This window comes from Micropterus salmoides, unplaced genomic scaffold (genome assembly GCF_014851395.1).
Source record: "Micropterus salmoides isolate LMB-PRFRI ecotype aquatic unplaced genomic scaffold, ASM1485139v1 Ms_hic_scaffold_10, whole genome shotgun sequence".
In the NCBI taxonomy this organism is placed as follows: Eukaryota; Metazoa; Chordata; class Actinopteri; order Centrarchiformes; family Centrarchidae; genus Micropterus; species Micropterus salmoides.
Window position 1 is genome coordinate 1,380,771 of NW_024040041.1, and position 23,723 is coordinate 1,404,493.

The 23,723-nt window shown below is 39.7% G+C and overlaps 1 protein-coding gene across 3 annotated transcripts in view; it reads left to right on the forward strand.

Annotated features, from left to right (window-relative positions):
* Positions 1-23,723, forward strand: part of rbfox1 (RNA binding fox-1 homolog 1) — a 276,075-nt gene that overhangs the window by 91,967 nt on the left and 160,385 nt on the right. For 2 of the 3 annotated variants that reach the window (XR_005447445.1, XM_038739155.1), the window contains exon 2: positions 20,457-20,750. Coding sequence is in view for 2 of the 3 variants with exons in the window: in XM_038739155.1 (XP_038595083.1) it covers positions 20,457-20,750 (294 nt within the window). In the remaining variant the exon portion in view is untranslated. Of the gene's footprint in view, positions 1-14,913; positions 15,063-20,456; positions 20,751-23,723 lie in introns of those variants that run through there. The other variant, XM_038739164.1, reaches the window with a different exon arrangement.

Here is a 23,723-nt window from a genome sequence, read left to right on the forward strand (position 1 = left end):
ATTAGTCCTGATGTGAAGTATACACAGAATTAAGTACTTGATGGTAGGCCATCATCTGTGCATTTTGGAGGGGGATAAATATTTTGGCTGACTGCATGTCCAGCATGGTAGGACCAGTAGGCTACTGTTATCGCTTTTAATAATTTACCCTTTAAGGAGGAGCAATATCCAAAGGTTATCCATTCAGTGGAAACAATGATTATAAGGACAAAATATTGTCTACAGTGTTGCATTCAATTAAATGTACATTTCGAGTCAAGTAACGTTGAGGCGAGCAATGTGTGATACAGTGATCTTGATTTTACAGTATCAATGGTGTAGATATTTGTAGGAGCAGCTTACTTGAAAAAGGTGACAGTCGTTCTAGATCTTGCTTCCAAACAATAACATGGATGAATAAGTGATCAACTCTGTGGTCAGTTATACCATCGTCAGACTATTGCAAAATAAATGTTTGCTTTACAAGGGAAACTATTTGCTCGTTTTGTTTAGACATTCTTAATTCAGTGCGAAGTTCAATAACACGTAACGTTAGCCTATAGAAGCGTTCTTAATATCCATGTGCTAGCTTGCTCTTTACTTTCGTGAAGTCGAAAGTCCGTCTTTACCATTGAATGGGCTCCAGCGGCAAGGACAACACTTTCTATTACTACCTTGGCACGCCACCAGACAGTGGCGGTGTAACGTCCTAAAGGATCTGACTAGTTAAGATACATTTGTTCCGCCTTTCGCATCAGCGCCATCGTCACAAGGAAGTTATATTACTATGATAGTAGACTTTTTGTTCAGAGGGGGGCATAGGGTCCAAGGTCTGTGTTACAGGGGCCCCTGTTGGCTCCCTGCCAAAACCTCCACAGTGAATGTGTGTGAATGGCTGAATGTGTTTTGTAAAGTGCTTTGAAAGAAAAAGACCAGAAAAGCAATGTATAAATACAGGTCCATTTAACTTGGAATAACAAAATATTAACAACTACAAGAGGAAGATTGCTGTAACATATTCTGAACCCTGTTCATTTGGACACTCTCTTTATTAAATGTTCCCTCTTCATTCTGAAGAGTGATGAAGAGCCATCACTCTCTACAGCAATGTCATGCAAAAAATATAATCACAAATCTACAAGCTGCAACTGGATGATTCATGTTATGCTGCCAGGCTGGGTGTGATACTAACGTTTGACCATCTTTACACCCACCCATGGGAGAGGCCTGGTGAGTGTCACCAAACACACCTAGCTGAGGGGACTACACAGACACATGTGCATGGAGATGATACAAGAGAGAGGGTCTGTCCAAAAGCAACAATGCAGTATTTGCCAGTGGACTTTGTGTGACATATTTCTGTAATTACCACAGTGCCCAACAAACTGTTAAGACCTCAAGTACGTGGAAGTTTTTAAAAGCTCACTGGGACGTGCTTGATTAATGATAAACAAATAAATAAGGACACCCTGTCCCTCACACCAATACAAATATTGCAGAGAGGGGAATACAATTAAATGAATGTCACTATAAGGTCTACTGTAAATAAAAGAGACCTAATATTAAATTGTTATATATAATTTTAATGTTTAATAAATCAGTTTTTAAATTTATTATTATTTATCTATATTTACAATATTATTCCTACGTAATAACCATCTGTGGAAGTTCTGTCATAACTTTCTAGTGTTTGGACATTAACAATGATAATAAATCCAACATAAACTTTTTCTCTAGATGTCCTAAAGGTTTTTAACTTTATCAGCCACATCAACATTATAAACCACTCTTTATTAGGATGTGTCCCCAGTTGTTTCAACCTTTATTAGAGAAACCTTACTGTTTTCATCAAGGAGCGTGGTGGCTTTGATGAGAGTGATACAGTGGCTGTTTGGGGTTATTCAAAAGCATCCTACTCTTTAAAAAAGGGTCTCTCTCTGCAGGGATCCTTTCCATAATGTTGTCAGACCCTTCTAATACCAATATACAAATTTTCTACAGTTAAATGCTGATTAAACTGAGGTTTTACTGACAGTCTTCTCTCAGCGATTGGTGCATTATCCTCATCTTCTCATTATAGTCTATAGATTTAGTAATCTTGGTGTGATTTTTGACCAATCAATAAGCTTCGATTCTCACATTAGGGCACCCACTCATTCACGTTTCTTTCATATGAGAAATGAAGCCAAACTTGTGTTCCAGTGAAGTAATATCCCTCGTTTGCATGCAAGAGCTACTGTGGTGGAGAGGAAAGCCTGTTTTTGTAGATTATGGAAATGACTGCATGGAGATGAAGTCTCTGTGTTTGTGTGCGTTTGCATTTGTGTTTTTGCTGCTACAGTCAAGCTCTCTGCAGTGTGTTGACGGTGCAGTTCCAAATAAACCAAGTCCCTTGTTACACAGTGACTAGTTGACTGTGTGCCAAAATGTCAGCTTTCTTTGTGTGTGTGTGTGTGTGTGTGTGTGTGTGTGTGTGTGTGTGTGTGTGTGTGTGTTAATACATATGTTCCTGGTTCCTTGTACATGTATCTTCACTTAGTTTTGTGAATGTGTACACAGTTTGTGCATGTGTGTACTACATAACATAGTGTGGAGTGTGGTGTTAGGACAATAAAAACAGCAGGCAAGGTAGAATGTCAAGATAAAGCAATACAGACAGCCTTGCGTGTGTGTGTGTGTGTGTGTCTGTGTGTGTCTGTGTGGCATGGATTATGTATAATGGAGAAAAATGCAAATCATGCAATTACAAGACCCAGAGCCAAGTATTAGAATTAATGCCTGCAGCAGATGTGATGGAAATGAAGTAAATTTGTGATGTGGAATTAGCATACTGTACTGTAGGGCAACCCCCACCACACACACACAAAGACACACACACAAACACAACGCAAGGTGATAAAGTGTTATTGTCCCTTTATCACCTTCATCACTTTTTGTAGTTATGTGTACATAAATTTTAGGTCTTTGCTTTGTGTGGGGATGTGTAAATCCCAGAAAATTGCGCACAAACAGTACTGTGTGTGTATTAAATGTTAATGATCTATATATTTTATGGTCTGGGCACATGCCCCAAACTGGAGAAATTCAACTGTGTTCGCCAGACTCAGACAACTGCAGCCGCCTTGTTCCCGCAAGGTTTTAATGACATGTAACATGGTGACATTTTGCAGCTCCATGAAATTGGACAGATTTTCTAACCAGCATGCCTTATGTTGAGTCCAGCAAGCATCACGTTAAGTCAGCGCAAGTGCTGCCTGAAGTCAAACGCACCTAATGAAAAGGGTTCATGTTTTGGGAACCCTGAGCAAGAATCAAGCTAAAAATAAATAAATAAAAAATGTAGATAGCCTAAAACTTTAATTTAAAGCGGAGCCCTAACCCTTACTGGCGACACTTTTTTACATGCTTTGGATGTACAAAAGCTGTTAAAGCACACCACTTCAAGAGGTTAGATACAAAGAATAGCTACAAAACTGATGCTCCATACAGGGCAAAATTTTTATTATTAATTAATTATTAATTATTAATTATTATTATTTCATATAATGAACACAGCTCAAAGTGCTATCCAACTTTTAAAACATAATAATAAACAAAGATGCCAAACTGTCAAACTTTGTTTGAAGTAAAGGTACAATGGGAGTCAATAGAAAAACCATTAAAAACCATTAAAAACCTCTTCCCGCAAAACTCCATTTCAACTTTAAAACAGTCCTTGAGTCTTTCTTAAATTAATTCAAATTTTTCACATTTCAGTTTCATGCAATTGTCAGTGCCTCTCTAAGTTTATAATGGGTGTGTATTGAGCGGAATGTTCAGAGCTAGAGTGGGTGTCACTTGCTCTCATTCCCACAATTTTCAATTTTCATACACCATTTTACTTCTAAATGTAGAAAGCTTTGTGCTGGTCGCAGACTTCTATGACAACTATGGAATCAAACAGACTCACACACTTGGCAAAGTCAGCTTCAGAGTGACAGCAGCCCCAGCCAACTGCCGTATAAACTTCCATTTTAACTAAGACCAGACTCTTCAGGAGGCTCTCGTCTCTCTCACAGTATTTTAACTTAGGCTATAAGAGTTACAATCGTTGCGGTAGAAGCACGACAATGATACATGCGCCTTCTTCGTGCAAAGCCCACAATGCAGATTTATTTCACAGCCGTTAATGAAGCTATGCAGTTCAGCTCCTAGGAAAGGATGTTTTGCTTCAGCCCATTCCCATTTTCTGAACTATTCATCTTCCTTCCTACACTTTTTGATACATTTTCCAACTTTTCAATTCAATTCAGTTTTATTTATATAGCGCCAATTCATAACAGAAGTTATCACATTGCACTTTTCATATACAGCAGGTCTAGACCGTACTCTTAGTAATATTATTTACAGAGACCCAATAATTCCCACCATGAGCAAGCACTTGACCACAGGGGCAAGGAAAAACTGCCTTTTAACAGATAGAAACATTAAACAGAATCGTGACTCAGGGTGGGCGGCCATCAAAGCTTTAACAGTCATTCAATGTATGAAAGATGTGGAAGGTTTTGTTGAAAAGCTTACGCTAAACTGAACTGCTGTCTTGAACAAATCTGAATAGCACAAATGTATGAAAGATGTGGAAGGTTTTGTTGAAAAGCTTACGCTAAACTGAACTGCTGTCTTGAACAAATCTGAATAGCACAAATGTATGAAAGATGTGGAAGGTTTTAAGGACTGACGCTACACTGCATTGCCGGCTTTAATGTGCAGAAAGTAGCTGAAGGACTATGAAATCTTGGAAACATGGGAAATGTTCTAAAGAATATGAATAAACTTCAAACTGCACTGATAAATGTACAGTAGAACATTTTAAGGTTTGATGTAGTTTTTAGCTGAAAGCCATGAAGAAGTTGAAGAAAAGTGAGAAACTCCCAAGTGTTGTGAAGATATGACCTGAAATATTTAGAAAGGGGTATGAAGACTTGGAAAAGTTTGAAACCGTGTAATTAGTATGAAGGTGACATAAGTGGATCAACTCCAGCTGGAGGTCCTGGGTGAGCAGAATGACTCCACAGTGTTGAGTGTTGAGTTGCACAGATTGAAGGTGGTAGGTGTGTTGCTGGGCTCTTCCTGGAATACCCTCCCATCTCCACTGTCTTCAGAGCATTGAGGTCCAGATTGATCTGTCTGCTCCAGGAGCCCAGATGGTCAATCTGCCACCTGTGGGCAGACTTATCCCCACAAGAGATGAGCCCAGTGAAGGTGGTGTCCTCTGCACACTACAGGAGCTTGGTGGTTTGGTGACTGGAGGTGCAGCTGTTGGTGTTCAGGGAAGAAAGCAGAGGGGAAAGAACACGACCTTGAAGGGAAACAGTGCTGACGGTCCTGGAGTCAGAAACATGTTTTCCCAGCTTCACGTGCCACTTGCTGCTGGAAAGTAAGTCTGTGATACACCTGCAGGCATGCTCAGCTGGGAGAACTTGTCCATCTCATTGAGTTTTAACCTGAAGCACAGCTCTGCTTCTCCTACTCCTACCGAACAGACCGTAACTCTCAGTGCCAAAGTAAACATATTGTTAGAGATATAAGATCCTCATGAAAATGATGTCGGAGATTTGTGTATCTACTGTCAAAAATGTGTCCACAGCAGCAGTATAGAAATGCCCATCTTTCTGCCACTTTCCTGAAACTGCAGGACTTTTTTAGTATGGGAGTCTATGTGGCAGTTGGCCGAGACTCCTCTCACCTTCAAGCCAACTGTACCAGCTGTGACAGGTTGCTTTCAAAGTTGCACATCAGCGCAGAACAAGTTTTCCTACAACTTGTGAAAAAATGATGTATGTAGAGTGAAAGCTGTGGGAGATACAGCGAGGTAAAGATAATTTTTTAAGAAGATTTTTAAGTGAATTCCCACTGCGTCAATCGGTCCTCTCATTCTAACTCCGAACATTCCACCCCATCCGCTCCCATTATAAACTCAGAAAACAGGCTGAAAACGACATGAAACTTGAATTGACATTGTGTAAAAAGAATAAGAGATGTGAAAAAGTTGAATTCACTGGAAAGAGTCCAAAGGTTTGTGAACATTTTAAAGGTGGAATGGTGTTTCTATGTGAATGTATGAATTGGTGGGAAGACGTTGAAGATCAGTGAGTTTGAATGATTTCTCATTGACTTTCATATAACAAAGTTTCAAAGGAAGTTGAATAGCTTGAAGAGTTTGCATAGGATTTGAAAGTTGAATGATACGAAGAAAGAAGGACAGCATTACAGCATTCACACCAATGAACATGTAAAGAACTTACATACATTTATTCAGCTGTGTTCCCATTTGTAGAATTCCCCAAAATTCCCAGATTCCCCACACATTGTGTATTAGATTCCAGGATCTTCCAGGAATGCAAGTTAAAGTATCTGCTGCAATTCCTTCTGCTCAACTCCTACTCTCATAGTGCTTGGATTTGTCTATTTTTATTCTTTTTCTCTCTCTCACCCACTCACACACTGACACACACACACACACACACACACACACACACACACACACACAAACAAACACACACACACATTTTTGGCCATGATGCTTTTGAGTAAAATGGGTGGAAGCTCATCTCTATGTTGCCTTGGAAACGTTATAGGAAGAAGATTTTTGATGTACTTGCAGAACCTGCAATGTGTGTGTGTGTGCGTTTATGTGCGTGCGCCTTAAGTTTATGTGCAGCCATGTTTACGTGTGTGTGTGTGTGTGTGTGGAGGAGGGTACATATTTGGAGTTGTTTACAGTAGATTTACACATATTATTTTTATGCTCATCGAGTGAAAGGGTATTACACAGTAAGAGATTCCATTTCGAGCTCCACTGATATTACACCATAACTATAGTCTACACTGTAAAAAGTCCTTCAGTTCATACTTTATTTTAAAATGTAGATTTCTTTCACAGAAAAGTAAAAATGTGAATGTTCCAGTAAATTGCCATTTTGTACCATAAAATTGATTTTGTTGTACTTCCTAATAAATTGATTTCACAAACCTCAGTTAAGGACTTATGTCATAAGTAAATTGTCAGGACACGCCTACATGTAAGTAACCATAGCAACAGCAGAACTCATCTGGACATGTCCCACACGCGGCTGTAACGGACCGAACAAGTAGTATGTAGTAGTATGTCCTAGGACCGGAACTGCATTTCTAGGACCATTGTTTTCTTTCATACTGCCAGCTTGCTAGCTATGTTACTCTTGACAGCCCCCCAAAGCCAATTACCCTTACCACAACCATCACCCAGTGTGTGCCTAAACTTAAGTTTTTGATTATATGTCGACAGGTTAACCCTACAGCTGCGCACATCGGCCTCATGGCTGACGTGGTAGCAGACAGGGTTAACCTCCTTTGTGTTGCTGTGCATTACTACCACCACTCCACTGGATGTCGCTGTTGTAAAAGAACTACGGTACTAGAACTGCGGTCCCAGGATTGCGTGGGTCCTGAAACTGCAGCCTCTGGTACTGCAGCTGCATAATATTGGGCCGAACTGCTATGCTGACCACTGACCAATGTTTTCAGTAGAGCTGAGGAGGAATACATGACCAATCATATGTAAGTAACCATTTTTATTTGTAAAAGTTAATTTTACTTGAATTTGCATGGCTATATTACTTTATCTCATGCTAGAAAATCACTCGGTTTCCTCTATCATATCTTTCTTGTTGTGAGAGGATGCCAGAGGCATTTCCAAATGTACACTAAGCTCAAACAGTTATGTTAAAAACTCGATTTTAGCAGAGAATTTAAAAGAAATGGACATTTCCTCTTGTGGCTGCAACGTCTGGACTCAAGATGGCGGAGTAAAGTTCTTTTTTGGGTTTTTTTTTATGGTGGAGTAAAGTTAAGTTAACCTTAATGTCACATCTACCTGATATATTAGAGATATTTTGGTTGTTGACAGGTAACGTTAATAATGTAGTCTTAATGAATGTTAAATATTTGGGGTAAACAACTCGCTAAAAATACTCATGAAGCAGGCTTTGGGAGAAAATTAAGCAATGATATTGTAAAGCATTACAGCCTGCGTCATGGGACCTTTAGACACAGCCATGCCTTGTCATGTATACATGTAGACTGCCGTCCTCCACAGTCATTTGTCAAGACAGCATCCAGAAGTAAACTAATGTAACTCATCACAATTAACGCTTTTGTTCACGTGCCTATTATGTCTTACATGTTTTTCTAACACATAGGTAATCATCTGAAGAATAATGAGAATAAAATAAATAATAATAATAAAAAGAATCTTTGAAATTTACATTATTTTCGGTTTTGATGAACTAAACTGAAAATACTTAAATTATAACAAAATATATTAAAATTTAAATTTTTGACCTAAAGTTTTTGACCTGTATTGTATTAAAAAGATAATGCAGACCAACAGTGATGGTGTTGTAGGTTTGGAGTGATATTGCTAAATGTTTCATTATTTACTTATTAACTCTAGGACCCAAGTGCCTCTGTGATGAAGAAGAGAGATGTGACTCTGAGATGTCTCACTGAGTATATGGGAGAGAGTGGACAGGACCTTATCTCTGAGTACTATGCAAGTATTGTTAAATAGTAGGGTTGGGTCTGTTTCTGGTTTTACTGGTCAAATTAAATCAGTATGATTTTATGTGGACTGACTGAACCAGCAGGTTAAGAGAACCAGCAGCATGCAACTGTTAGCAGAAGGCCTCGAATAGGCGATTTTTAAGTGTTATGAAGTTGAACCCTATGCAGAACTTTTTTTAAATTCCATTCCCTATAATTTTCTGACATTTACTGCCTGCTCAATTGAACAGATATAGCGAATATTTGACATTATTTTGTATTTATTTACAGATTGTTTAATCTGTATGCCTGACAGATATGCATCATGTTACATTTGTGAGAGGAATTATGAGACAATGGGACACAGGTCTCCAGCTCCACACAGATCGATGAATACATGCTGCATTTAATTGCTGGTGGAAAAAGGGGACATCTGGGATTTCATTTAGTAGCCTATTGAGTGTTTTATATAATCTGTTGCTAACTGGTAAATATGTTCTTTACTGGTCTTTCCCACTTTGAAATAACATGGGTTTGTCAAGAACCTAGATGACCTAGTTTTTCACCAGCACTAATATCCAGCATTCATTTGGGGAGTATTGAGTGTCTGAAAAAGCCACACACTAATGTTACCTCATACAAAGCAAAAATTATTGGATTTTTTATGTTAAAGATCTGTACATAAAATATTAACATTATTTAATAGTGATAGGTTGATTTGTATTAAATTATTTATTGAAATTGCTTAGTGTTATGTGTGTATTTGAGCACATATTTGCAGTTTTTTGGCCTCCAAAGAAGATGTGATGTTGAATCATTATCTTAAACATACAGCTTCTATTTTTATTTTTCCTTAATTAGTGCAAAAAAAATTTAATTTTGGTGCTCTATTTGTTTGTCATACAGGTAACTGCAGATAGCAGTGTGCATGAGGAGTTGAAAATGCAGTTTGAGGATCTAGCCTATGCTTGCCATGAACCAGATGCAGTGGGCATCATCATCGAGGGAATCCAGTGCTTACAGATCTTGACAATCTGGCCTGAGCATGCTGCCTTCTCTTCGGGTGACATGTCAGCATACGGCCTGAATCTCCAGTATCCATCCGATCTTTTTAAGACCTCAAAGATTTTGCAAGGACTTTTTGTGGGACTCAATGCACTGCGCCCAAAACCAACTTCCAAGTTCATAAACCTCAACAAGCTTCTTGCATAGACAGTCAAACATGATTGTTGACCTTGCACTGAAGACAATGGATTTTTTGTTATTTCTGTTGAAGAATATTATACATTTTTCTGGGCCTGATGAGTGTGATTCTTCAGAATGTTGTACCTGGAGGCCTTTCAAGGACTCTTGTGGGACTCCAGTAAAAGGTGCTGTGAAGCGGTTCTGCTGCACACATAATTGTCATTAAAATAAAATAAAAATAAATAAAAAAGAAGATTGTCATTAATTTTGCATAACTGCATTTAATGGCTGTTTAATACATTTTGGAAACCAATACCTCTTAGTTAAATTTATGCCAATGCAAACTAATTATTTGAAGTGAATTGCAGTTTTACAGCAGAAAAAAACAATTGGTCAACATTTAAAGACGATAAGTACATGAACTGATTCAAAATTTCTTTTAAATGTAATGTAAGTTGTAAGGTAAGTTTTATATGGTTGAAACGCTTCCATATACACATACACTAAAATGTTTATTACTGAGTTTTCCCAACTTAAATAATCAAGAAGTTTGCTAAACTAACAAAAAATGGTTGGAAAATGTTGCCTTATTTTTTAAGTTAGATCTAACAGTTTTTACAGTGTATGATAAAACACAGAATAATTTTAGTGAGGTCCTCCACAAACCCCAAAGCTAACTAAGGACTGGAGGTTGCATTTATTAAACAGGAGGAAAGAGAACAGACAGTAGCACAACCAAAAGGTACCACAAGGTCATTTTTTGATGTTAAACTCAGACAAAAAGTTATTGTACTTGGCCCCAAACACCTCAGAGTTTGCAATGTTCTAAGCAAGTATAGAATAAATCATTTGAGAAAATGAACTTTATATACCCCCCCAAAAAAATAGTGGAAGCTCTAAGGCCCCTCTCACTCCTTCCTACAGACGCAAAATGGTTTAGTCTGCCCTGCACTAGAATTCATCTCAATGAATCTCATCTAAATGGTTTAATCGAGCAGAGTGAAGCTGATGCTAGAGCAACAACATGCCTTGTGATAGTCATGATCAAGGTACCAAAAATGAAAGAGTAGAAAACAAAGTGAAGGAAAACAGCTGCCAATTAATTTCTTTCAAAAGAAACGTAAACACAATCACAACTAACACAGGTAAGGAATAGTACAGCTATTTATATTGAAGGCAGGAATAGCTTGATGCATATTTGCATTGTTGGCGAGAATGTTAATTAGTCAGTATCAGTATAAAACTTTTAAGTTTTAATTATTTTGCTTTTAGGCCTACATGCCTTTGAACCATTAACTTACACTGTGGGCTTGGAAACAAAGATAGATTAAATGTATTGAAATTGTACAAATGGCCACGTAAATGCTAGCATTTATTTGTTTCTGCAAATGAAACAAATCACAGATTATTATTACTCTTAGTATCATTTACACTGGGGACGCTGGGGACATGTTCCCACCACATTTTGAAATGGCTGATATTGTCCTCATCACTTTTTGAAAGTATTTGTTAAAAATATTCTGAAAAAAATGTCTCCAGAATGCAAGAATATCTTCTCATCTTGTTCTCGTATATCATCACATCTCGTGACCCAAGTGTACCATCATGACCCTGATCTGAGCTCTTATTTCTGACCACTTTTCAACACAAAGTGACTCCCTTATTATTACTTGTTAAAATGTGGTAAGAACGGTTCTAAGAAGCCTCTGTCAGAACAAGCTGTAGATGCTCCTGTATCTTTAAAGCCCCCCCCCCCTCTCAAAGCCCACTGTCTTCTGATTGGCCTGAAGCATGTTACCAGGCTGTTGTTGTTGCTGGGTGGAACAGGCAGACTGAGCGTTGCCTTGCCGTTAGTGTGGGAGCACATGACCATAAATGGAACACTGGCTCCGTCTGGCTCGGTATTACGTACAACGGATCCGTTGGTAGAAAAAGCAGTTCAAAACAGAGCGTTCAGAACAGGAGGAAACCTGAGGTTTTTGCTCACAGTGATTTCTTAGAAACGCTTTACCCCAAATGTGGAAAAGCATAAAAGGTCTCCTTTAAGTTTATGGCGTGTGGCGTACTGATAATATTGCCTAAAGGAAGCATATATAAGGTGAATAGTATTGGTCCAAGCACAGAACCTTGTGGAACCCCGTGACTACCTTTGGTGTGCATAGAGGATTTATCGTTAACATGTGCAAACAGAAATCATTAAACTTAGCAGCTTAGTTGGGATGGGGTCTAAGGCTATGTTCAGACTGCAGGCCAGAGTGACCCAAATCAGATTTTTTTGCCCATATGTGACTCAGATCTGCTCTTTTCATAATAGTCTGGACAGGCCAGGCCACATGGAATCTGATGTTTGCCAGTTCGGATTTGGGCCACTTTCATATATGGTCCAAATCCGATACAGATCAGATTTTTTAAATGTGACCTCAGTCTCGACACTGGGTCGGAATTGATGCGACTTTCACGTCACTCTAGAGCAGCTGTTCCCCTGCCAGACCGAAAAACCTCCACAAAAGCCATTATTATAGATGTGGCTCTCTTCCTCCTCTACCTTGCCATCATCTACTCACAAATTCCCTTTCTTACAACTGAAATCCACCGGATCACAAACTCTTTTCTGAGTTATGTGCATGCTGTTTATCCAAGCGGAAACAGTGATGAGATTGAGAGAAAGAGGTAGAGAGGAGTGAGTTGTGGGGCAGTTGCATTGTCCATCGCCAGAAACCGTAATGAACAGAAAGAACAGAAAGTTGTGAACACTTGTCATAATTCGAGAGAAGTGTGACTCGTGAGAGGACAATAAAAAACGGGAGTCTCCCATGAGCTAAAAGGAGCTAACCTCTGTTGCTCCCTGTTTACTCCTGTAAATATTTATTTTTAGTTGGCAAGACATTACAGTTGTAACAGTAGCACAGTGTTGTGTACAGTAGCATACAAGAAAACAAAACCATAAACATATGTAAACCAAAAGTATAGTTTTTAGAATAAAGAACAAATTTGTGTGAGTGTGTGTGCGCCTATGTGCACATTTTCGAGTGGCCTTTTATTGTGGCCAGCCTAAGGCACACCTGTGCAATTCCCATGCTGTCTGATCAGCATCTTGATATGCCACACCTGTGAGGTGGATAGATTTACTCAGCAAAGGAGAAGTGCTCACTAACACAGATTTTGACAGATTTTGAACAATATGTGAGAGAAATAGGCTTTTTGTGTACATAGATCTGGATCTTTGAGTTCAGCTCATGATGAATGGGGGCAAAAACAAAAGTGTTGCCTTTGTAGTTTTGTTCAGTGTAATAATAAAAATAGCTCCCATCACTTCTCCTCTCCTGAAAAAAATCAGGACCCTACTTGCTAACACTGCCGTTTTTCAGCGATACTGTATGTTTAATGTTACAGTAGTTGGGTGGTGGAGGCTACACTGTTGACAGATTTGATTGTAGATTTATTTCTTAAACAGTGTGGCAGTTACGAACAGTTAACGAACAGTCCTATCATTTCTCCCTAGTTCTAAATATTCTTTAACATCGCAGCTACCGCTGCCCATTGCTAAATTAGATTAGCCACAAAGGTAGCTAATGCCATGTGCGCTAACGTTAATGAGAGGTTAAACTATAGTATTTAACATATTCTAAATATATCTGCGAGCCACTTGTCTGGACAGTTGGTTCATCAGTGACCCTTTTCTCAGGTCAGGAGAAGCTGCAGAACAGTGGCAGTGAGTCCAGAGTTCAAGTTACAAAACCATACACAGACAGAGAGAGAGAGAGAGAGAGAGAGAGAGAGAGAGCAGCCCAATGCAACATCCACACAGAAAAACAAAACAACAGTAAAGGTGGTAGTGGTACAGACATCAATGAAAATTAATATTAGTAAAAATAATGACAGCAGTATTAATCATAATAATAATATGACATGATATGAAACCCACAACTGCTGATTCAGACCTCACAGCTCCGGGGCCCGAAACATCTACAGAAAATGATGGATGCTTGTTGTGCTTTCGGATGCACTAATTGAGGAGGAGACAAGCCTGAGTTGTGTTAGGCGAGGGATTCCCTACAAGGTAAACGTAAACATTACCGCAGTCAAGTGGCGCCAGGGAACTGGCGGCTTTTAAGGGTAGAAATGCGGCACACTTGCAGTTTGTGTTCATATCTTTCTTTTTCTTAATTTGAAAGGTGATCCAAATACTGCTTTTGCGACAATGTTGCGGCTATGTTGGTCTGTTGTTTTTCCCTCCAGGGCTGCACAGCTGCATAACTAAGCGATGGTTCAGGACTCACCTGAGCCATCCTTAACTATAAGCTTTATCAAAGAGGAAGTCTTAAGCCTACTCTTAAATGTGGAGATGGTGTCTGCCTCCTATATCCAAAGTGAATCTTACAATGACAAGGTAAATGACAGTAAAGGCAAAACACAGCTTTCAATTTTTCTTTACTCCACCCCACTTTGTTGTCATCATAGGCCTTCAAATAAATAATATATTAAATGAAAGTATCTGTTTCTATCCAGTCAGGTGACAGAAGCAATAGACTCCATCCTGAAAGCATACGACAGGTTAGAAAAGTGAAAGTGCTCCTTCAAATGAGGCGCAACATATATATACGACTGTATATATATAATATATACAGTCGCAGGAAAAAGTATGTGAACCCTTTTGAATTACGTGGGTTTTTGCTTGAATTGGTCGTAAAATGTAGTCAGATCTTCATCTAATTCACAACAATAGACAAACACTGTCTGTTTTAACTAATACCACACAAGCAATTATGTTTTTATGTTTTTATTAAACACACCGTGTAAACATTCACAGTGCAAAATGATGTTTTTCACATCTTCTTTTTTTTATTGTAAAAAAAAATACAATATATTATTGCAAGGCAAAGCAAACACATATATCTCAAATGTATGGCCACGGGGTCCTACCATATACAGAATAACTTAGTTTAGCTGCTATGTTAACTTGGCTAACAATGACTACAACTCGAGAACTCAATGGGAATAAACTTGCCAACGTTGGCCAATCACTGCATAAAGAGAGCAAGAATGTCAAATTGCTAGTTTTGAAGTCGGGGAACGGGGAAAAAACGCACAAATAAAGGAGAAGGGAGGGATTGTGGTGAAAACATTTTTGGGGAACGCTGCTTTCATTCAACACCACTTTCATGGCACCTCCTCCTCCTCCTCCTCCTCCTTCTGCACATTCCCACACTACACACACACATGCACACACAAAGCCATACATAATTGATGCTGGCTGTAGGCAGACGCTGGTGTGCTGGACTTTATAGCGCAGCTGGATGTGCATGGAAGACGGCTGAGACAAGATGGTAGAGCAGGTATACTGAGAATACATACTGTTTGTCCTCATCTCTCTCTCTATGTCTCTCTCCCTCTGTCTCTCCTCATTGTTACTTCTACACTCGCTCTCTCCCTCCACACTGTGCTGTTACTGCCGAAGGTTGCATGCTGCATGCTCCTTTTATGGGTTGTGTGCGTGTGTGTGTGTGTGTGTGTGTGTGTGCATGTGTGTGTCTCTGCAGTACATGTGGGTTTGCATGGCTGCGTGCTCTGTTTATTTGCGTCGGTGTGTGCATGCATCTCTTTCTTTCTACCTCATTGTTTCGTCCTCATTTATGGTAGAAACTAGCAATTGTTGATGGATTGATGAATTTACGCATTAGAGAAAGGGGGGGTGGGGTGCTCTGCAGCTCTGATTTGGAAATGAAACCAAGAAACCCTGCCAACTGGAAAAGGTTTGCTGTGTTTGTTCAGCAGTAGGAGGAAGAGCGAGTAAGGCAATGTGAAGGAAGGAGAAATAAAATATTTTAAGGGAACATGTATATTATGAAACATGTTGTCATTTGGTTTATTATACTGCGCTGTGAGTTTTTTCACAATACTCATGTGTTGAGACAGTTCGATGTAATCACCCTCCCTGTTCATATTGGCAATGAGGGAATCCCTTCTTAGCAAGACTCCACTGTAAAAGATGAGGCACAAAATGCACCCAAAGTTCAGCTGGAGTTAATACAGGGCCAAAAGGAAACTAGAACATCCAGGTTATGTTCCAGACATAAGAAAAGCTCATTAAAAACCCCACAACTTGACAGAATAGACAAGTACATGAGCAAATCGAGGATTCGCTCAGACACATTAAAATGTTCACCTAAACTGCCCATTGTAAAGTTTTATTCACTAGCTGCTTCAACTGCTTCTGTTCTCCCTGTAACTTTGTGCAAAATTTCCTGTGTTTTTCTGTGCAATGAATTAACAACATTCAGGTCAGATAAACAGTCAGTTTTTCCTACCTTGTGTTACTTGCCCATTTGGACCTATTTTTAGTGATCAATTTCCAAGATCTAGTTACCATAACTGATGGAACTGATGACCAAAGCTATGAAAAAGCAAAGCTGTACTAAACTGTAGTTTTTCTTTGAAGGTACTGGTCTAGTAAAGTGAGGTGTGGCTTTCACAGAGAATGCTGACTGAGAAAATGCAGTGCGACAAAAGGCTACAGTACAGCCCTCTTGGAAGTCAAATCAAGATTTTATGGTGTTCTCAGAATTAAGATACATAGTCAGTCACGGAGAAGGGGCTTTTGAGAAAAAGTGAGATTAGAGTAGAGTTCTAGTAACACACAAGGAAGTATACCGAAAGCAGTAGAGTAATTCTTTCTGTTCTTATTTAGAAAATTAATTATATTCCTGTGAGTGTGCATGTGTGTGCATGTGTGTGTGTGTGTGTGTGTGTGTGTGTGTGTGTGTGTCTGGGGGGGTGCAGTGCTCTGCCACGTAAAGCATATTTCAGCCTACTCAATATGGTTCTCATTATACTGCAAAACATTTAGCCAAGACTCACTGTCTGCATCCCTTTCTCTCTCTGTGTCTCTTGCACAAACTCCATTTCTTTTTCCAACATATGACTGACTGCACCTTTCTTTCTCTCTCTCTCTCTCTCTCCCCTCTCTGTAATGGCACACTTGCTTAAATACCCTACTGTAAGTGTTTTGGGGGCATGCATGTAAACTTTCTATCCGTTAATGTTTCTGCATTTTTTGTGAATCACAGTTATAGCCAGCTGAAACCACATTTGTAAAACTCTTTTTTTTGGCTTTTGAGTGAAGCAGTTATTGCTGAGGTATTCCATAGTTTGTCTGTCTGTGTTTGGTCGTCAGAACACAGAAGTCTTTGCTATTGGCTGTTCAGGTCAGTCTCTTACTGCATATGGGATTACTGGAATACTGTATTGTGGATTTATTTGCCCTACTGTTTGCCAATGTGTTTGTTAAATCCCCTCTTTTAGTGTAGAGTTTGTATCTGTACCTAGCCCTGACACACAAACTCATCAGTATTAACCTGCGATCTGTATGTGGTTAATGACTTTTGATCACATTTTTGTGCATTTACACCTGTAGCATTAAGTGGTATTGTTATCTCAATATGCAAATTACGTATACGGGCCTAGGAGCTGGTGGACTGGTTAACAACATGACGCATCCCAGGTGAAAGGAAGTGATGCTGCGTTATGCGCATGTTCCTCTTGCAGAGGAAGGGCTGTGTAGATTTAAGATAGGCAGAGTGAGATTAGAAGAGGCGCAGTAAGATGACCTTTCAATTCTGCAAGATGTGAGTTGTTGCAGTAAGATGATGGCAATAACTTGAGTCAGTGTTGTTTGTTGTGTTGGTGTAACATTATTACTCCTTTTCCTCATTACCACCGTTTCCTGTAACAATCTGCCTCTCATGATATTTCAGAGCGAATTGTCCTTGAGCGAGACTTCAGTTTCCTGTTGAAAACAAAAGGTGTCACTCATAGGGTTCCTTTCCATGATTTTGTCAGACACCTGGACAGTCTGATTGCCAGCGGTGAAGCATGCCAAACAGGCCTGGCACACTCTCTCAATCAGTGCCAAAGGCAGTCAGCACTAGTCTATGAGGCATATTCTAACACAAAGTCCATTTACAACTCCACAGGCAAAGACACATGGGCTACAGGTGCCTAGATGCACTAAACTTGGAGTAAACAACAGATTTATCTAACATTGAGTGACTTCTTCATAACCAAAATGCAAATTATTAAAGATAATTTTTTTAGCAATTGTTATACCTGCTTTCTAAATTTTCATCCTCCTCTCCTTCATGGTGGCAAATCAGGCAGGAATGCATGGGTCTAACTCAGAATACAATGAACGAAAAGAGCAAACTTCGTCCTTTGCGTCTACTCTTAGTTGTTATCTGGGGGTCCGGTTTGATCCTCCTCTGAGCATGGGCGCCTTATAGGGGGGGAAAGTTAGGACAATTCCAAGGGCCCCTGACTGACAGGGGCCCCAAGAAATAATTATAAATAATATAAAATTATATTATACTATACATTATATAAACCATCATCATTGAGTATAGATATATTTCAAATATAATAATAAAAAGAATGATCTCTTTGTTTTTACTTGTTTTTTGCCAGTAAAAGTTAAATATCCCCACTGACCGAAAAGTAAACCTCCATATTGACCGACCACCCCCCTGTATCTGCTTGAAATGGTTTGGTCCTGCCTTTGCGCACTCATCAGTGACAGTGTTCAGATGCAGTCAGTAGATGAAACACAGTGATCACAATGTTGCCTGGTTTTCAAAAAAGGAAAGAGAAAAAAAGAGAGAGGAAAGACAAAGGAAAGGATGTCACTCTGTAACCCAGTTTTTCACCAAGAAAGGGGGGCAGCCTTTAGTCTGTGGGTGGTGTTAACCTGTTGGCTTAATGTCCACAGTGAAATAAGCTAGCTAGCTGTAGACTAGTGTTAGCCTACATTTCATCAACATTTAATTAGTACAGGGAAACGTTTAGCAAGATATTCATGTGAAATCATTGTCCCTGCCCCTTTTAGCAGACTAACAACAGATGAGTCAGCGGCACCCCAGTCTCCCCATAACTGTAGCCTCCCTGTCCCAGTGAAGAAGGGGAGCAGCACGGTGTTAATGACATGACAGTTAGCATCACTCCAGGGAGTCTGTGGGGATTTCTCTCTCTTGCTCTTTTTATCATAACAAAAAAGAAAATGAAATATTTATTAATGACAATGAAATTATTTTCTCACATAATGATCATTTTGAAATAAATAAAATAAAAATACACCTTCCTGTCTGTAGTGGATGCTGGACAGCAGCTTACCTCAGCCTGCATGGAAGTTACAGACTATATTAAAATAATCCACTTTGATACGTTCATTTAGATTGAATTATGGCCGTTAATGACATCTATAGATACAGACTTTATTATTCCCATCATGAAGGGCTATTAATTTGAGAAGCAAATATTGAACTGCGCCTGTATGCAGAATTGCATGTACAAATCACCAGCAGTAAATATTGTGCTAGTACTAGTATTGAACTACAAGAAGCCAGACACTTGCAAGCCTTTAATTAGAGTTATGTAAAGCTTTTGATGGGACAGTTAAGTCCTAGAGAAGTGGTGACAACAGCTGCGCAGAGGGGGCCCAATTAGATTTTTTTGTCAAGGGGCCCAAAATTCCTGGCGGCCCCCCTGCCTCTGAGCTGGTAACGTTGGTATTAACATAGACTGAACAATGTCAGTGTGAAAAGCCACAGCTGGCATGCCAGTGCTGTATTGCACGCAACGGTCTTTTTGTACGCTGCTGGGTCCGGAAAGCTGGATCGCTGTGAAAGCAAGCATGGTTGCACGATTATGCCGTCATTCATACTGAACAAAGTATTGGTGGATATTCTTTCTGCGTTTATTGTGGGATCTCTGAATGAAAGTGGCTAGGAAAATAAATCATGAGTAGCAGGAACATAAGGGATTGGACCCATTTGCAGACACTGGGGCAGAGCAGGTTCAGTTCAGTGGTATTTAATAATAAAATAAAAGGGTACTCACACTCGGGCAAAGTGAGGCAGGCAAGGGTCAAAACCAGAAAAACAGTACAAACAAGCTGACAAATCCAGAATACAGGCAAGGAAATAAGTCCAGAACTCAGAGAACAAAAAAACTAATGGCACATAGCAGGTATACTTGAACCCAGAAATGACAACTGGAATTGTAACTGAGTCAAGGGAACACACAGAATAAATACACTATTGAGGGGAGACTTCCTAGACACAGGTGAAACTTATCAGACCAGGGCAGACAATCAAACAGGTGGGAAAAACACACAAAGAGCAGTAAGGTTACACAAGGCACATGAGAAAGGACTCTTAACTTCAAACAGGACATACAAAACTAAAACCCAAAACCATGACAGACACAGGAGTCTTGTTGCAACTATCCTCTTTTATAACATTACCTGTGAGTGTCAATCTGTTACTTACTTCTCTTACTTGCATTTTCTGCCTTTTAAGTTGTTGTATCTACAATTAGATAGCCAGACCAATCAACTTAATGTAGGCCTGCAACTTATGGGTCAAAAATATTTAGAACAAGACACACTAACAGCTCTGTGAGGTGTAACTGTACTACTCTGGTGTTAACATGCTGCTGTTTAGCACGTAATGTTTATTAAAATGACATAATTCATATAATGTTATAAATGATGATATAATATAAGAAAACGAAAAAACAATTGAATTTAGACATAATGAAATGTCAGAGGATCAGAAATTATTACAATTCATCCTGAGGAATGTGATTTTTTGATAAACAATCTAAAGTGATGTGAAGTAAGGGAATGCAGCAACTGAGCAAAATGAGTGAAATTAAAAAGTGAATCTTTGTCCACACAGGGTAACCCGGACACACCAGCACCACCAGACCCATCCATGGCCCAGGCTTACCCATCAGCCCAGTTTGCCACCCCTCCCCAGAATGGCATTCCAGCTGAGTTCACAGCTTCACACCCCCATCCACATCCACACCCCCACCAACATCCACACCAACACCCAGCAGTACCACAGGACTACAGCGGGGTCCAGGCCTCCGTCAGTGAGCATCCACTCAACCTTTACCAGTCCTCACAGAGCCACAGTGAACAGAGTGGGTCAGACTCCAGCAGTCAGACGGTCACCGGCACAGCCACAGTAAGGCAACATGGGTGAAGCTGGTGTTTAAATTGATGATAGCTGGGTTATAGAGTTTGATTTTTCTGTGCTGTACCATGTTTAATTATTATCTGCAGTATCCCTCCATCTTCAAACCCAGGTGAAACTCCTCCCATCAATTCTATTGTTCCTGATGTGACTAATCAGCAACGTCTTTTATCCAAACTCGTCTTCTACAGGTGCATCTTAGAAAATTTGTACTTGTCCGGGGCTCCTTTTGCACGAATTACTGCATCAGTGCCATGTGGCATGGAGGCAATCAGCCTGTGGCACTGCTAAAGTGTTATGGAAGCCCAGGTTGCTTAGCGGCCTTCAGCTTATCTGGATTGTTGGGTCTGGTGTCTCTCATTTTCTTCTTGACAATACCCCAGAGATTCTCTATGGGGTTCAGGTCAGGTGAGTTGGCTAGCCAATCAAGCACAGTAAGCATGGTCAGCAAACCAGTTACTAATCGTTTTGGCACTTCACTTAATTTAACATCAGCTTGAAAGCAAATGAAAACACAAATAATTTTTTTTTTTTTATTTAAAAAAAATTCAGGCGTTAAGGGGTTAAAGGGTCCGATCCTCTAGGCCTATGGGTATTACCTTATTAGGTATAAGTGAGGACTGTTTAAGCTGGTGTCGAAGAGATTCGCCTAGCTTCTAACTGTCTTCTTCCGAACGCCTGCTTACTCTGAAATGGCACCTGACTGAATAGCCCTAGAGCCAAATACCACCCCAGCCACGCCCGTTAACGACAGCTCTCTTCTCATTGATCAGTGCACTTGGTATAGTTGCTAGGATTGTATTTAGTGGCCAGGAAAATAGGCCCCAAGGATACGTTAATTTCGTTGGCTAGAGCAACCTATAAGAACCTTAAAGATGTTAAACACACTTTACTTAATGCATTATGACCTTAGTGAAGAAATAAATTCAATGTCTAGTACTGGTACTTTAAATGCAATGGTAATATATTTTATTGCAAAATTAAGCAAGGGCAAGCATACAACTTAAACTGATTAAAACCTAAGTAAACTGATAAAATCTCTAAAATTCAAAACCTGATTATAATAGCTGAGCTTGAGTATTTTGATGTCATCTTTTGGAGAGAAAGGGAGGGGAAGGAGTTGCCCTGGCCAAGGAGTTCTTTCCCTCTTCTGCGGATCTGTAGAGTCTTGTAGAAACTCAAGACTTTGTCCAAAGCCCTCAAATTGTCTCCAAGTCTTCAGTCTTCGTTGCAGTTGAGAAAGAGAAAAGCTTCAGAGTCCGATGATACTTCAGTTGGTTTGGTCGTTGTGGTTACCCTCTGTGGCTCGATCTCTTGAAGATCACATCACATTCTCTTTAAGTCCCCTAAAGAAACCTCTGAAGTGTTCTCTAGTTGTTTGCTGTTCAAATCCCCATCTCTTGTCTTGGGCTCTTGGTCCGGTGCGGTGATGGTCTTGCTCCGAGTACGATACCTCTGAGATCTGCAGAGGAATAACCCCGATCTCTCTCTGACTCTTTATATATCCTACTCCGTAGCTGAGTTTCTTTGTCAAATCAGCCACCACCCTTTTCCTGTCTACGTGACTACTGTCACATAGCTTGTTCATCCGTTAATTCATTTGGGCCAGAGATGTCCTTATTTGGCCATTTCATTTCCCCTTGCTGACCCTTCTCTCCCAGTGACTCATAGTCATGATGTCTTCACCCACTTAGCGACCTTTTGCACAGTTATTTAACCTTTACCCTAATTCTCCTTACTTTAACCATATTATGTATTTTACAATCGGAAGATCAATTCAATTTATTAATCTTAAATATCAATGAGATATCCTGATTTTTAATCATCATATCATGTTTAATACCAAATATCTTTCTTTTAATTATTATTCAATATATTGCTTATAGCATTGTTAAGCTCTGTGATTTGCAGATGGAAGTACGTTGCACTTCTCTTTTCTCACTCACTGTTGTTACTAAAGGGAGAAAGGCTCCAGTTTTCTTCTTTGCGACCTGATAGCAAGAGTGTTGGGATCTCAACTTATTTGACACTGCATTGACTCTGGACTTGATCAAATACAGTGGACCAACACCAGCAGATGACATGGCACCCCAGATCATCAATGACGTTGTAAACTTCACACTGGACATCAATCTGTGCCTCTCCACTCGTCCTCCAGACTTTGTCACCTTGATTTCCGAATGAAACGCAAAATGTACTTTCATCTGAAAAAAAGTACTTTGGACCCTGAGCAACAGTCCAGTTCTTTTTCTCCTTAGCCCAGGAAAGATGCTTCTGACATTGTCTCTGCCTCAGGAGTGGCTTCACACTAGGAATGTGACACTTGACACTTGTAGCTTTCCTGGACACGTCTGTGCGTGGTGGGTCTTGCCTGCATTGACTCCAGCCTCAGTACACACCTTATGCTGCTCCTCCAAGCTCTTGAATCGGCTTTGCTTGACAATCCTCTCAAGGTTGGGGTCATCCCCGTTGCTTGTGCACCTTTTCCTACCATACTTTAACCTTTCAGTCAACTTTCCATGAATATGCTTTGATTACAGCAATCTGCGAATGGCCAGCCTTTTCAGCAGTGACCTTCTGTGACTTACCCTCTTGTGGAGGGTGTCAATGAGTGTCTTCTGGACAATCAGAAGTCTTCCCCGTGATTGTGGTTGTGAGTACTAAACCAGACTTTTCAGGTCCCCAATTCTGTATTATACGTTATTTATTCTGATATTCTAATATTTTGAGATGTGGATTTTTGGTTTCCGTGAGCTATAAACTGTAATAATGAAGATTCAAACAAAAAAGGCTTTTATTATTTCACTTTATGTGTAATGAATGTAGAAAATATGGAAGTTTCACTTTTTGACTTAAATTATGGAAAAAAATTAACTTTTCACGATATTCTAATTTTCTCAGATGCACCTGTATAACAGGGCTGCTAGGACAGGCAACCTGAAATCCTTATTATTGGTGACTCCA